This window comes from Heptranchias perlo, chromosome 17 (assembly GCF_035084215.1).
Source record: "Heptranchias perlo isolate sHepPer1 chromosome 17, sHepPer1.hap1, whole genome shotgun sequence".
NCBI classification, from domain to species: Eukaryota; Metazoa; Chordata; class Chondrichthyes; order Hexanchiformes; family Hexanchidae; genus Heptranchias; species Heptranchias perlo.
The window spans coordinates 18,269,779-18,283,231 of NC_090341.1; the positions used below are offsets into that span (position 1 = coordinate 18,269,779).

Genomic DNA, 13,453 nt, shown 5'->3' on the forward strand with positions numbered 1-13,453 from the left:
AGGGAAAATGGAAGAGGGGGAGGAGTGGCTAACGGTGAAGCTAAAAGAGACCTAGGAGTCTTAGTACAGGGCTGGGTTGGGGGAGCAGGGGGGGGGTTGTGCAGCATCACTCTGGATTGATGAATCAAACGGCCTTCCTAATCCATTATTATTTTGTGATCAACATTTATCCAAGTAGAAATAAGGTATTCTGTGGACAGAAGCATAAGAGGGGACATTGCAAGTCCAGGACCTCACCGTATTTGTATATATTTCTCACTACACTTTTTATTTGGTGAAAGGAGGAGGAAAACACACAAGTACAAATGTTGCGTTCTCCACAACCGCATTAAGGCTACATGTGAACAGAAAGATCAATAAACTTCCTTTAACCATAAATCTGGGCTACTTACGTTGGCGTCCTCTTCGTGCCATTTTGTACAGAAGACAACAAGGGCAGCATAAACACAGCACAATAGAGATAACGAAAATCCCAAAAAAGCTCACTCCGATTGCAACAACCGAGCCAAAACTGAAATAAAAGCAAAACAAAGTTGGTTAGTAAAAGATTCATTCCTGCGTGAAAATTGCTGTAAAGCACAGCATGGCATACACATGTCTTTAGCCTATTGATAATTAAAGATGTATTTATAAAAATAGGGGTATAAATTTTGAAATATTTACAAATTTAGATCATAAGTATGCTTTGAGGAAGATTGAGACATCCCTTCCAGCAGAGAGTGTAATAATTTGTATTGTCACAGACTCTATCTGACCTTTAGTCTCCTAAAGGTAAAATGACCATTGAGGAAAGTGTGTGAAATTTCTCTTTGAGCTGCTTAAAATAACATTACAACCTACAGTATTCAATTCTGAACACGTGCATTCCACAGATGACATTTCTGTGCTCCCACCAGCAAAATGTAACATATTGTTCCGTGGGATATTCATTATTTTTTTAAAAAGCATTCGATCATCACAACACTAATTGCTTGACTCGATGGAAGTTTGTTTTACTTATTGACTATTAGGGGGCTGAGGGGAGAGGGGAGGGAGTGAAATTCTCACTTGTCCACACCTTCTGACTCACCTACATTCCAAACAATTCCTCTCAAACAATCACCCATCTGTAGCTCCCAGGAGTCAATGTTGTTATGAAGGTACGGCATCAATGAGTCCACTCAATATTCTAAATACATGGCCATACTAATTAATTTACAGGGTTAAGATAACCCATGTTGTGATAATCCAACAGTCTCAAGATGCATCTTTGTTGATGTGAATGTGGTTATTATCTATACTGAAGATAAGTGAATAGATAAGTGTGAAGTGTTATTTTTCCTACCAAAATGTCAGGCGGCCACATACTCCTTGGAAAATAAGAGTCTAAATAGGGTAGAGGAGCAGAGGGATCTGGGGATGCAGATACACAAATCACAAAGTAGTGATGCAGATTAATAAGGCCATAAAAAAGCAAACCGAGCACTGGGGTTCATTTCTAGAGGGATAGAATTGAAAAGCAAAGGAGTTATGTTGAACTTATATGGAACCTTGGTTAGACCACACTTGGAATACTGCACACAGTTCTGGTCTCCATCTTATAAAAAGGATATAGTGGTGCAAAAAAGATTTACTAGGATGATACCAGAACTGAGAAGTTATACATATTAGGAAAGATTGAACAGGCTGTAGCTCTTTCCTCTAGAAAAGAGAAGACCGAGGAGTGACCCGATAGAGATCTTTAAGATTATGAAAGAGTTTGATGGGGTAGATATAGAGAAGATCTGTCCACTTCCAGGGGAGATCAGAACCAGGGGGCATAAATATAAAATAGTTACTAATAAATCCAATAGGGAATTCAGGAGAAACTTCTTTATCCAGAGAGTGGTTAGAATGTGGAACTCGCTACCACAAGGACTAGTATAGGGGTATTTAAGGGGAAGTTAGATAAACACATGAGGGAGAAAGGAATAGAAGGGTATCCTGATAGGGTTAGATGATGAAGTAGGGAGGGACGAGGCTCGTGTGCAGCGTAAACACTGTTGGGCCGAACAGCTTGTTTCTTTGCTGTACATTCTATGTAACGCTGATCAACAACCAGTTTTTAAACTTTGAGTTACCTTTTCCCTTTCTTCATTTTTGGTAGCGTGGTGCGTAGGATGAACAGATCGGAGGACTAATGGTGTATCTGATTCTGGCCCTCATTAAGTCTGCCACCCACAGGTCTAGGGCGAGTAGGATTGTCGGGCAGGGCAGGGCTCTCATTAAGGGTTACTCCTGCTTAGAGCTATAATTAGCACCTGGAAATCCCTCGAATACTAACATCCTGTGTCTGCCAGATCACAGAATGACTTCTATGATTGATGGGCAAGACAAGATTTGTTTTGTATACTTATCATTGATTTTACTGTTTTAATTTGACTTTTTGTTATTTGTGCATTGTTTATACTATCACTTTGGATGTGCCAACACCTCCATGCATTATTAGAGGTGTCCTCCCTGTAAGGGGAGGCAACCGTTGAATCCCATGACACTAACTTTCACCCAATACCACAATCCAGTAGGCTAATGCAAATTATGTCCCAGTGATACATAAAACATTTATATTTATTCATTACCGCACATTTATCATACTAAAAGCAACTTGTCACTTTTTAATCTCATTCCCCCAATAGGTGTAGATTCCTTTTATTTGCGAAGGTTGAAGTGCATCAAAAGGAATGTGGTCCAAAATCCCAAACTCCCGCAGCTAGGCCAACAAAAGGCTACTGCTACTGACTTCAGTTACTGTCAGCCAAGACCTACTACTTTTGCTTTGATTGCACCTGTAGTTAAACATAGTCTGTTAAAGAGTTTGTATTTGGTAATATTTATTGCATATGAACACACCGTTAGAAAGAAAGTTAGAGACAGCAGGTAATGGTTCTGATGTTGCCATTTACAGCTCCTCTAGACCCATCTTTTGTTTCTTTACTCGTCCCATCATCCCTTTTGTCATTTAATCACTCCTGCCCTCCACCCTCAGACCTTTCCTTTTGTTCTTTCCTCCCTTCCCTCCCACCCCCCCCGGCTCTGTACTTGCTTCATAACTGTTTAAATCTTCCAGTTCGGACGAAAGGTCTTCGACCTGAAACGTTAACTCTTGTTTCTTTCTCCGCAGATGCTGCCTGACTTGCTGAGTATTTCTAGCACTTTCTATTGTTATTACAGCAGGTATATATGTCTCACTGTGTACAATTATGAAATCGGAGTCAAATTCACACCTCTCTTTGCTTGTCTGTATAAAAAGCAAAATTTTGTACATCTTTTGGTGCATTGATATCATGAAGCAACATGGTGGTGCTCTGGGCTCTGTCCCATTTGCGCTGCTGGGCTGGGCAGACCACACACACACACACACACACACACACACACACACACACAGCCAATCATGACCACAAATTTTGGACTGTGTGGCCTTCCCTGATGTTGGGGGAAGGCGGCCATTTACATCTACCCCAGTCAGGTTGTGCCTGCATCGACAGGGGGAATAAAATCCACTTCTGAGGCAGGCGATCCCGGAGGTCCAAGCACATTACTGCACCGAAGCTGCGGCAGTCTCTAGTGGCACATTGTAGTGTAAGTATGTTAAAATTCTCCACGTGATCACCGCTTTTGCTAACCAAGTCCTCGTGCTACGGTGTAGATTCAAATGTCAAGTGAGAAGCACGTGAAATCCTTTATGTGTTACAGTCCTTAGCCGTCAGTATAAGGCAAGCAGGTAACCCATTTTCTCAAACACAGCAACACGACACTTATTCAGAAATAACAGATTTTGAAAACTTGATTTTACACCGTTTCTGCTAAAAACACAAATGTTTATCTTTATTACAATTTCTGACAGATCAAAATTATCAAAAAAAAACCCAGGAAGAATTCTTGTTGAACTGCTGACATTGCTTCTGCCCCGGGAGCCTGGCTGCGACAGCACGGTGTGCGGACAACACAGTGTGAACTGCTGAGAGTTTGGTACGTGTGGGAGTTTAAGGGTTAATCTCTTTAAAATCGAGTGCATATTGCTTCCAACTGTTAAACAGTTGATAGCAATTGAACTTAAAGTTCAATTTTAAAGTTTAAATTTTTAAGTTTCTGTCAGGCTTCAGCAGAGAGAGCTGCTGTAGCAAATTAATTGGTTAGCTAGATTAAACTGGTACCTGAAGGTGGGGCAGGCCTGACTCATCTGAGTCACAAACTGTAGAAATACAGGGGCCTGTCAGTGCGACAGCACGGTGTGCGGACAACACAGTGTGATCTGCTGAGAGTTTGGTAAGTGTGGGAGTTGGGGGAAGGAGGTGCTGCTTTGCCTTGCTTTTCCTAACTTTTTCCACACAGCGGCAGTGGACCCGAGAGACGACGACTGAGATTGGGGAATAAAAGCAGCAGCAGACCTGCAACAAGAGACAACTACTGTGCGACGTCACTGGTGAGGCAGGAGAGTCCGAGAGGTGAGCAGAGTATAAAAGGAGAGACCGAGAGTCTGAGAGTCTAAGGCAAGTCATGGCAGCACAGCTCGCACCCGTGATATGCTCCTCCTGCACTATGTGGGAAGTCATGGACACTACCAGTGTCCCTGGCGACCATGTGTGCAGGAAGTGTGTCCAGCTGCAGCTACTGGCTAACCGTCTTTCGGAGCTGGAGCTGCGAGTGGATTCACTGTGGAGCATCCACGATGCTGAGACTATCGTGGATAGCATGTTCAGTGAGGTGGTCACACCGCAGGTAAAGATTACGCAGGCAGAAAGGAAATGGGTGACCGCCAGGCAGAGTAAAAGGACTAGGCAGGTAGAGCAGGAGTCCCCTGGGGCCATCTCCCTCTCAAACAGATATTCTGCTTTAGATACTGTTGGGGGAGATGGCTTATCAGGGGAAAGCAGCAAGAGCCAGGTTCGGGGCACCACGGGTGGCTCTGCCGCACAGGAGGGGAGGAAGAAGAGTGGCAGGGCTATAGTGATAGGGGATTCCATTGTAAGGGGAACAGATAGGCGTTTCTGTGACCGCAAACGTCGCTCCAGGATGGTATGTTGCCTCCCTGGTGCTAGGGTCAAGGATGTCACGGAGCGGCTGCAGGGCATTCTGGAGGGGGAGGGTGAACAGCCAGTAGTCGTGGTCCAGATTGGTACCAACGACATAGGTACAAAAAGGGATGAGGTCCTGCAAGGTGAATTTAAGGAGTTAGGAGAAAAATTAAAAAGCAGGACTTCAAAGGTAGTTTCAGGATTACTACCGGTGCCACGTGCTAGTGAGTATAGGAACAGGAGAATAGACAGGATGAATGCGTGGCTGCAGGGATGGTGTCGGAGGGAGGGATTTAGATTCCTGGGACATTGGGACCGGTTCTGGGGAAGGTGGGACCTGTACAAGCGTGACGGGTTACACCCGAACAGGACCGGGACCAATGTCCTCGCGGTGGTGTTTGCTAGTGCTGTTGGGGAAGGTTTAAACTAGAGTGGCAGGGGGATGGGAACCTGAGCAGGGAGACAGTCAGGAAGGGGCAGAAGGTATGGAGTAAAAGGTAAAGTGTTAAAAAAGGAAAAAGCAAGAACTAAGTGTCACAAAACATATTTGAAAGTTCTTTATCTGAATGCACGTAGCATTCGTAACAAAATGGACGAGTTAACGGCACAAATAACTACGTATGGGTATGATCTTGTGGCCATTACAGAAACATGGCTGCAGGGTGACAACGACTGGGAATTAAATATGCCAGGGTATTTAACTATCAGGAAGGACAGGCAGGAAGGAAGGGGAGGTGGGGTGGCTATGTTAATAAAGGAAGGAATCACTGTAATACAGAGAAATGATATTGGGACAAAAGATCAGGACAATGAAACAGTTTGGGTAGAGATAAGGAAGAATAAGGGGAAAAAAAACTAGTGGGCGTAGTATATAGGCCTCCGAATAGTTGCAACTCTGCTGGAAGAAGTATTAATCAGGAAATAGTCGGGGAATGAGCAGCTATAATTATGGGGGATTTTAACTATCATAACTGGACAAATCAAATTGGGCAGGGCAGCCTTGAGGAAGAGTTTATTGAGTGTATTAGGGATGGATTTCTTGAGCAGGATGTAACTGATCCTACAAGGGGGCAGGCAACCTTGGACCTGGTCCTGTGTAATGAGCCAGGATTAATTAATAATGTCCTAGTTAAGGAACCCCTTGGAATGAGTGACCATAACATGGTTACATTCCATATCCAATTAGAGAGTGAGAAGGTTGGTTCTCAAACAAGCGTACTGAGCTTGAATAAAGGAGACTATGATGGTATGAGAGTGGAATTGATTAAAGTGGACTGGGAAAATAGATTAAAGGGTAAGATGGTACATGAATAGTGGTGTTCATTTAAGGAGTTATTTTACAACTTTCAAAATAAATGTATTCCACTGAGGAAAAAAGGGTGTAAAAGAAATGACAGCCATCCGTGGCTAAGTAAAGAAATTAAGGATAGTATCCGACTAAAAACAAGGACATAAGGTAGCCAAACTTAGTGGGAGGATAGAAGATTGGGAAGTCTTCAAAAGACAGCAAAAAGTAACTTAAGGATTGATTAAGAAAGGGAAGATAGATTATGAAAATAAATTAGCAAAAAATATAAAAACAGATAGCAAGAGTTTCTATAGTTATATAAAAAGAAAAAGGGTGGCTAAGGCAAACGTAGGTCCCTTAGAGGATGAGACCGGGAAATTAATGGTGGGAAACATGGAGATGGCAAAAATGCTGAACAAATATTTTGTTTCAGTCTTTACGGTAGAGGACACTAAGAATATCCCAACACTGGACAAACAGGGGGCTCTGGGGGAGGGAGGAGCTAAATACAATTAAAATCACTAAGGAATTGGTACTCAGTAAATTAAATGGGACTCAAGGCGGATAAATCCCCTGGACCTGATGGCTTACATCCTAGGGTCTTGAGGGAAGTGGCAGTGTGGATTGTGGATGCTTTGGTAATAATTTTCCAAAATCCTCTGGACTCGGCAAAGGTCCCGGCAGATTGGAAAACTGCTAATGTAACACCCTTATTTAAAAAGGGTAGTAGGCAGAAGGCTGGATATTATAGACGGGCAGTTGAAAAAACTGTCTGTACTCACCAAGCATTGTTCTGTGAATTATAAATGAGATTTCATTTCGAGGATTTCATTTTCACATCGTTCACCTGACTAAGGAGGAAGCCTCCGAAAGCTTGTGAATTTAAAATAAAATTGCTGGACTATAACTTGGTGTTGTAAAATTGTTTACTATTATAGACCAGTTAGCCTAACATCTGTGATGGGTAAAATTTTGGAGTCTATTATTAAGGAGACAGTAGCAGAACATTTGGATAAACATAATTTAATAGGACAAAGTCAGCATGGCTTTACGAAGGGGAAGTCATGTCTGACAAATTTGCTCGAGTTCTTTGAGGACATAATGTACAGGGTGGATAAAGGGGAACCAGTGGACATAGTGTATTTAGACTTCCAGAAGGCATTCGACAAGGTGCCACATAAAAGATTATTGCTCAAGATAAAGAATCACTGGATTGGGGGTAATATTCTGGCATGGGTGGAGGATTGGTTATCTAACAGGAAGCAGAGAGTTGGGATAAATGGTTCATTCTCGGACTGGCAACCTGTAGCCAGTGGTGTTCCGCAGGGGTCGGTGCTGGGTCCCCAACTCTTTACAATCTATATTAACGATTTGGAGGAGGGGACCGAGTGTAACATATCAAAGTTTGCAGATGATACAAAGATGGGAGGGAAAGTAGAGAGTGAGGAGGACATAAAAAACCTACAAGGGGATATAGACAGGCTGGGTGAGTGGGCAGAGATTTGGCAGATGCAATACAATATTGGAAAATGTGAGGTTATGCACTTTGGCAGGAAAAATCAGAGAGCAAGTTATTATCTTAATGGCAAGAAACTGGAAAGTACTGCAGTACAAAGGGATCTGGGGGTCCTAGTGCAAGAAAATCAGAAAGTTAGTATGCAGGTGCAGCAGGTGATCAAGAAGGCTAACAGAATGTTGGCTTTTATTGCTAGGGGGATAGAATATAAAAACAGGGAGGTATTGCTGCAGTTATATAAGGTATTGGTGAGACCGCACCTGGAATACTGCATACAGTTTTGGTGTCCATACTTAAGAAAAGACATACTTGCTCTCGAGGCAGTACAAAGAAGGTTCACTCGGTTAATCCCGGGGATGAGGGGGTGGACATATGAGATTGAGTAATTGGAACTCTACTCATTGGAGTTCAGAAGAATGAGAGGTGATCTTATTGAAACATATAAGATTGTGAAGGGGCTTGATCGGGTGGATGCGGTAAGGATGTTCCCAAGGATGGGTGAAACTAGAACTAGGGGGCATAATCTTAGAATAAAGGGGCTGCTCTTTCAAAACTGAGATGAGGAGAAACTTCTTCACTCAGAGGGTAGTAGGTCTGTGGAATTTGCTGCCCCAGAAAGCTGTGGAAGCTACATCATTAAATAAATTTAAAACAGAAATAGACAGTTTCCTAGAAGTAAAGGGAATTAGGGGTTACGGGGAGCGGGCAGGAAGTTGGACATGAATTTAGATTTGAGGTTAGGATCAGATCAGCCATGATCTTATTGAATGGCAGAGCAGGCTCGAGGGGCCGATTGGCCTACTCCTGCTCCTATTTCTTATGTTCTTATGTACCTCCACCTTTAGTCTGTACAGTAATACGGCCCCAACTACTGATGATTCAACCTGTAGAAACGTGGATCCTGTAACCATTTATAATAGTCATCACGTACATGAACGATTCAAATTACCCAAGTTGAATTAGTACAGCTGTCATGAGCATTACATTAGTTTAGAATATTGCATCACATTATGGTTTATGGTCACCGCAGCAACTCAAATTCAAAACTCATCATTTCTCTGCCAGCTGCGTCAGACTTTCAGCTGAAAAGGGAAGGGAAGGTAAGCAAGCAGGAACTATCATCCAGTTTATCTCATTAAAAGGAGCTGAGTCATGCTGTTGGACTGAGAGTGAGAATCTACAGTTAGGTAATTACTCCTGCTCAATACACAAGGATGCACAAAAAACTATTAGAAACAGGAAGACAAGGAATTAACTAAAATTAAAATCATGATAAAACGCAACTAACCGATACCTTATTCCATCATAAAGTATGCAACAATCCGTAATTTTAATCATAAATTTAAAAATTCTGACAAGCCATCGATCCCTATTTAAGAGTCTTATTTCCCTAGGTGGTCATATGTTCAGCGTGTGTGCGTGACTAAGTTCAAAGCCCGCTTATAGATGGTGCATGTTGTAGAGAGAAGGTATATAATAGGCCAACCATGATTTACAACAGGGAATCCCAGTCTCTCAGCAGTGTTTCTATGTTGAACACTAAGCTCTGGAATTCCTTCCCGAAATCTCTTCGGCTCGGTCCTCTTCTCTCCTTCTTTAAGACATTCTTTAAAACCTACCTCTTTGACCAAGTCACCTGTCCTAATATCTCCTTATGTGGCTCGGTGGCAAATTCTGTTTGACAATGTTCCTGTGAAGCACCTTGGGACATTTTACCATGTTAAAGGCGTTACATAAATGCAAGTTGTTGATCACACCAACTACATAGAACATTGTTGCAGTGTAAATAAAGGATTTGATGTGCTCTCACCAGCACAGTGGGATGGTGACACAGCACTCTCTGATAATGGGGAAAGGGACACAACAGTCTCTGATTTTTTTTTAAAAAAATGATGAGAAACTATTGAATGTTGGTGTTGAGAGAGATCTGGGTGTCCCTGTACAAGAAACACAAAAAGTTAGCACGCAGGTACAGCAAGCAATTAGGAAGGCAAATGGCATGTTGGCCTTTATTGCAAGGGGGTTGGAGTACAAGAATAAGGAAGTCTTGCTGCAACTGTACAGGGGTTTGGCGAGACCACACCTGGAGTACTGTGTGCAGTTTTGGTCTCCTTACCTAAGGAAGGATATACTTGCCTTAGAGGCGGTGCAACAAAGGTTCACTAGATTAATTCCTGGGATGATTGGGTTGTCCTATAAGGAGAGATTAAGTAGAATGGGCCTATACTCTCTGGAGTTTAGAAGAATGAGAGGTAATCTCATTGAAACTTAAGATTCTGAGGGGGCTTGACAAGGTAGATGCTGAGAGGTTGTTTCCCCTGGCTGGCGAGTCTAGAAATAGGGGGCATAGTCTCAGGATAAGGGGCTGGCCATTTAAGGCTGAGATGAGAAGGAATTTCTTCACTCAAAGGGTTGTGAATCTTTGGAATTTTTTACCCCAGTGAGCTGTAGATGCTGAGTCATTGAGTATATTCAAGGCTGAGGTAAATAGATAGATTTTTGGGCTCTCGGGGAATTAAGTGATATGAGGATCGGGCAGGAAAGTGGATTTGAGGTTGAAGATCAGCCATGATCTTACTGAATGGTGGAGCAGGCTCGAGGGGCCGTAAGGCCTTCTCCTATTTGTTATGTTCTTATCACATCTGAGACCAGCATAGACACTCAGGCTCCACTGTAACAATAGCGGTATCAAAGCAAAAGCATTGTTCTGATTGAACAGCCAAGGAGTTTGATCATAATAAAAGCACATCTACTGGACCACTTCTAATAATTAATAATGGCAGTGAGCAGGACAGGAAAAATGCATCTTGACCACAGCATGATGCTGCTCACAAACCTACTCAAGATCATATCATTTTAAACAGTTGAACAAAGTTCAACTGTGCACCACTGAGGTAACAGAGTTCATTAACAAATGGAAATTATCAGACTTTTAGAAAGGAAACACAGAACTAGCACCACCATAGGAATCTGAACAATAAGCCTGTATTTGATTACAAAAGTGCACCTCAACTTTTACTTCCTGTATACACCACAGATTGAGAAAAGTCTGCAGAAAATTGCTGAAAATTGATTTTTGTCTTGTTACCAGGAAGGTATTAGTTTCAAAAATGGTAAATTATATTGACAATACCTGTTTCTAGTCAATTCAAGTTTGACATAAGCAACTGGATTCTAATTTTGGATAAGTTATTTTGTAGCCCTTCCTACATAGGCAACTGATGTCAATGCTGGAAAATGTCCATCAGGGTGAAGAGCAAACTGACCCTGAACAAATAAAACCTACCAGTACAGTGCTGGCACAGGACTGTCCAAATATTTTGTCTTTATGGGCTGCATAAGTGGGTACCATAGAACCTCAGGAGGCCACATATCAAATTCCAATTTTACATGCTATGAGATATATGCAAATTAATGGGAATTTGAGTGGCACTTTTTAAACCACATTCCCACTAACTTACTTATATCTCAAGTTCCTGATGCTAACAGTCCTTGGTGTTCGCCACCAAATGAGACAAGTATAAAGAACAGCCTTTACTAAATGTAAAGACCCAAAAATTCAAACAGGACAAACCAGCAAGTAAGAAATATAAGCACAAATGGAAGTGAGATCCAGATTGCCAGGGCTCAGGAACTGCATATGGCCACCAGGCTACAGGTGAGACACCCGGTGTGGTATAATTGTGGTTTCGAATATCTTGTGTACAATTTCCTCTACTCTTGACTAAACAGGAATGCAGAGCCTGTCTGTATGTACTGTTTTGTGCATCTTGGGACAGTGCAAAAACTGGTTTTCCTGTGACTGTTCATCGTAGTCAGGCCCTTTGGTGCTCTGCAGCTGTGGGATTTGCCCTTATGCTGAAATGGCTGACCAGCAGCAGGAGAGCTGGCAGGACCAGGAGACAATCAGCTTTCACAGGAAATGTTTACAGAAGCAAGTGCAAGACTTTGATATTTACTGTGTTTACTGTAAAAGCCGCCTGTGTCTATCCTGCTCTGCTGATTGCCAATCCTGATTCTGCCGCTGATAATAATCCAACTGTTTCTGCTCCCATAATTCATGGAAGTCTCTTCCCCCTCACACCCCACCCTGCCCCTCGCAACCCCCCCTCCCCTCCCTGGCTGGCTGGCTTCCTGCTAGTGGTTTACTTCTAGTTCTGGCTGTGTGCAGACAGCTGCTGCTCCTCCTCCTCATTAACTATTGCAAGTTTAGATTTCGGGTGCCTCTCTCTAAACTTGCTTTTAAAAAAAATTGCCACAGTTTTACATTTAAGATACAAATATACATCTCTTACCTAGTAATGTGCTACTGAAACTGAATAGACCAGTCACAGGATTTATATGTTCAGAATTTTAAAAGATGCTGCAGAATTTTAAAGTAAAAGGTATCGAGTGTAAAGCTAGTGTGAAAACCCCTGCAGTACTTCATACACAGGAAAGGAAAGTTTTCTGCTCCAGTGGGTAAAGTGGTGTGGCACAGTAGACCATGCTGGCTGAAAAGTCTGATATATTACATCTATAGTTTTAAACAGAATTTACAGCACAAAAACAGGCCATTCGGCCCAACTGGTCCATGCGAGCCTCCTCCCACCCCATCAGCACGTCTTGGTTCCTTTCCTCGTTTACATTCAGTTAGGGCACTACAATTGGCCTCAAACCACCGAGGCTAGGGTCACCCGTGACACCCTGGTCCACTCTTCAATCACCCCCAACACCCGGTCTCCTACCACGGCACCTTCCCACGCGAGCGCAGGAGATGCAACATCTACCGTTTCACCTCCTCCCTTCCCACCGTCCAGGGCCCTAAACACTCCTTCCAGGTGAAACAACGATTTACTTGTATTTCTTTCAACTTAGAATACTGTGTTCAATGTTCATGATGCGGTCTCTACATTGGGGAGACCAAACGCAGATTGGGTGATCGCTTTGCTGAACACCTCCGCTCTGTCTGCAAGCGTGACTTTGACCTGCCGGTCGCTTGCCATTTCAATTCCCCATCCCACTCCCACCCTGACCGCGGCCTTTTACACTGTTCCAATGAAGCTCAACGGAAGCTCGAGGAACAGCACCTCATCTTTCGTTTCAACACTTTACAACCTTCCGGACTCTAGACTGATTTCAATAACTTCAGATCATAATCACTACTCCCAATTTTTTTCCGGTCAGCAAGTGCTGGTAATGGTTCTGCGGTTGCCTTTTACAGCTCCTCTAGATTATCTTTTGTCTCTTTACTTGTCCCATTACCACCCTCCTTGCCTTGCACCATGATCCCTTGTCATTTAATCACTCCTGCCCTCCATCCTAACCTTCTCTTTCGTTCTTTCCTCCCCTCCCCGGCCTGGCTCTGTACTTGCTTAAAAACTGTTAAATCTTTCACTACTTCCAGTTCTGGTGAAAGGTCCTCGACCTGAAACGTTAACTCTGTTTCTTTCTCCATAGATGCTGCCTGACTTGCTGAGTATTTCCAGCATTTTCGGTTTTTATTTCAGATTTCCAATATCCACAGTATTTTGCTTGACAGAAAAAAAGGTAGCCAGGGTTTTCCCATTCCCAATTACCATCAAGTGACCCTCCGCTGAAAACATGCATGTGCAATCGATGGGCGAGAGGAGGACT

General features: G+C 42.9%; 1 protein-coding gene across 2 annotated transcripts in view; it reads right to left on the reverse strand.

Moving 5' to 3' along the window:
- Positions 1-13,453, reverse strand: part of LOC137334125 (protein shisa-5-like) — a 64,756-nt gene that overhangs the window by 13,384 nt on the left and 37,919 nt on the right. For both annotated transcript variants that reach the window (XM_067998643.1, XM_067998645.1), the window contains one exon: positions 393-511. In XM_067998643.1, the coding sequence (XP_067854744.1) occupies positions 393-511 (119 nt within the window). The remainder of the gene's footprint in view (positions 1-392; positions 512-13,453) is intronic.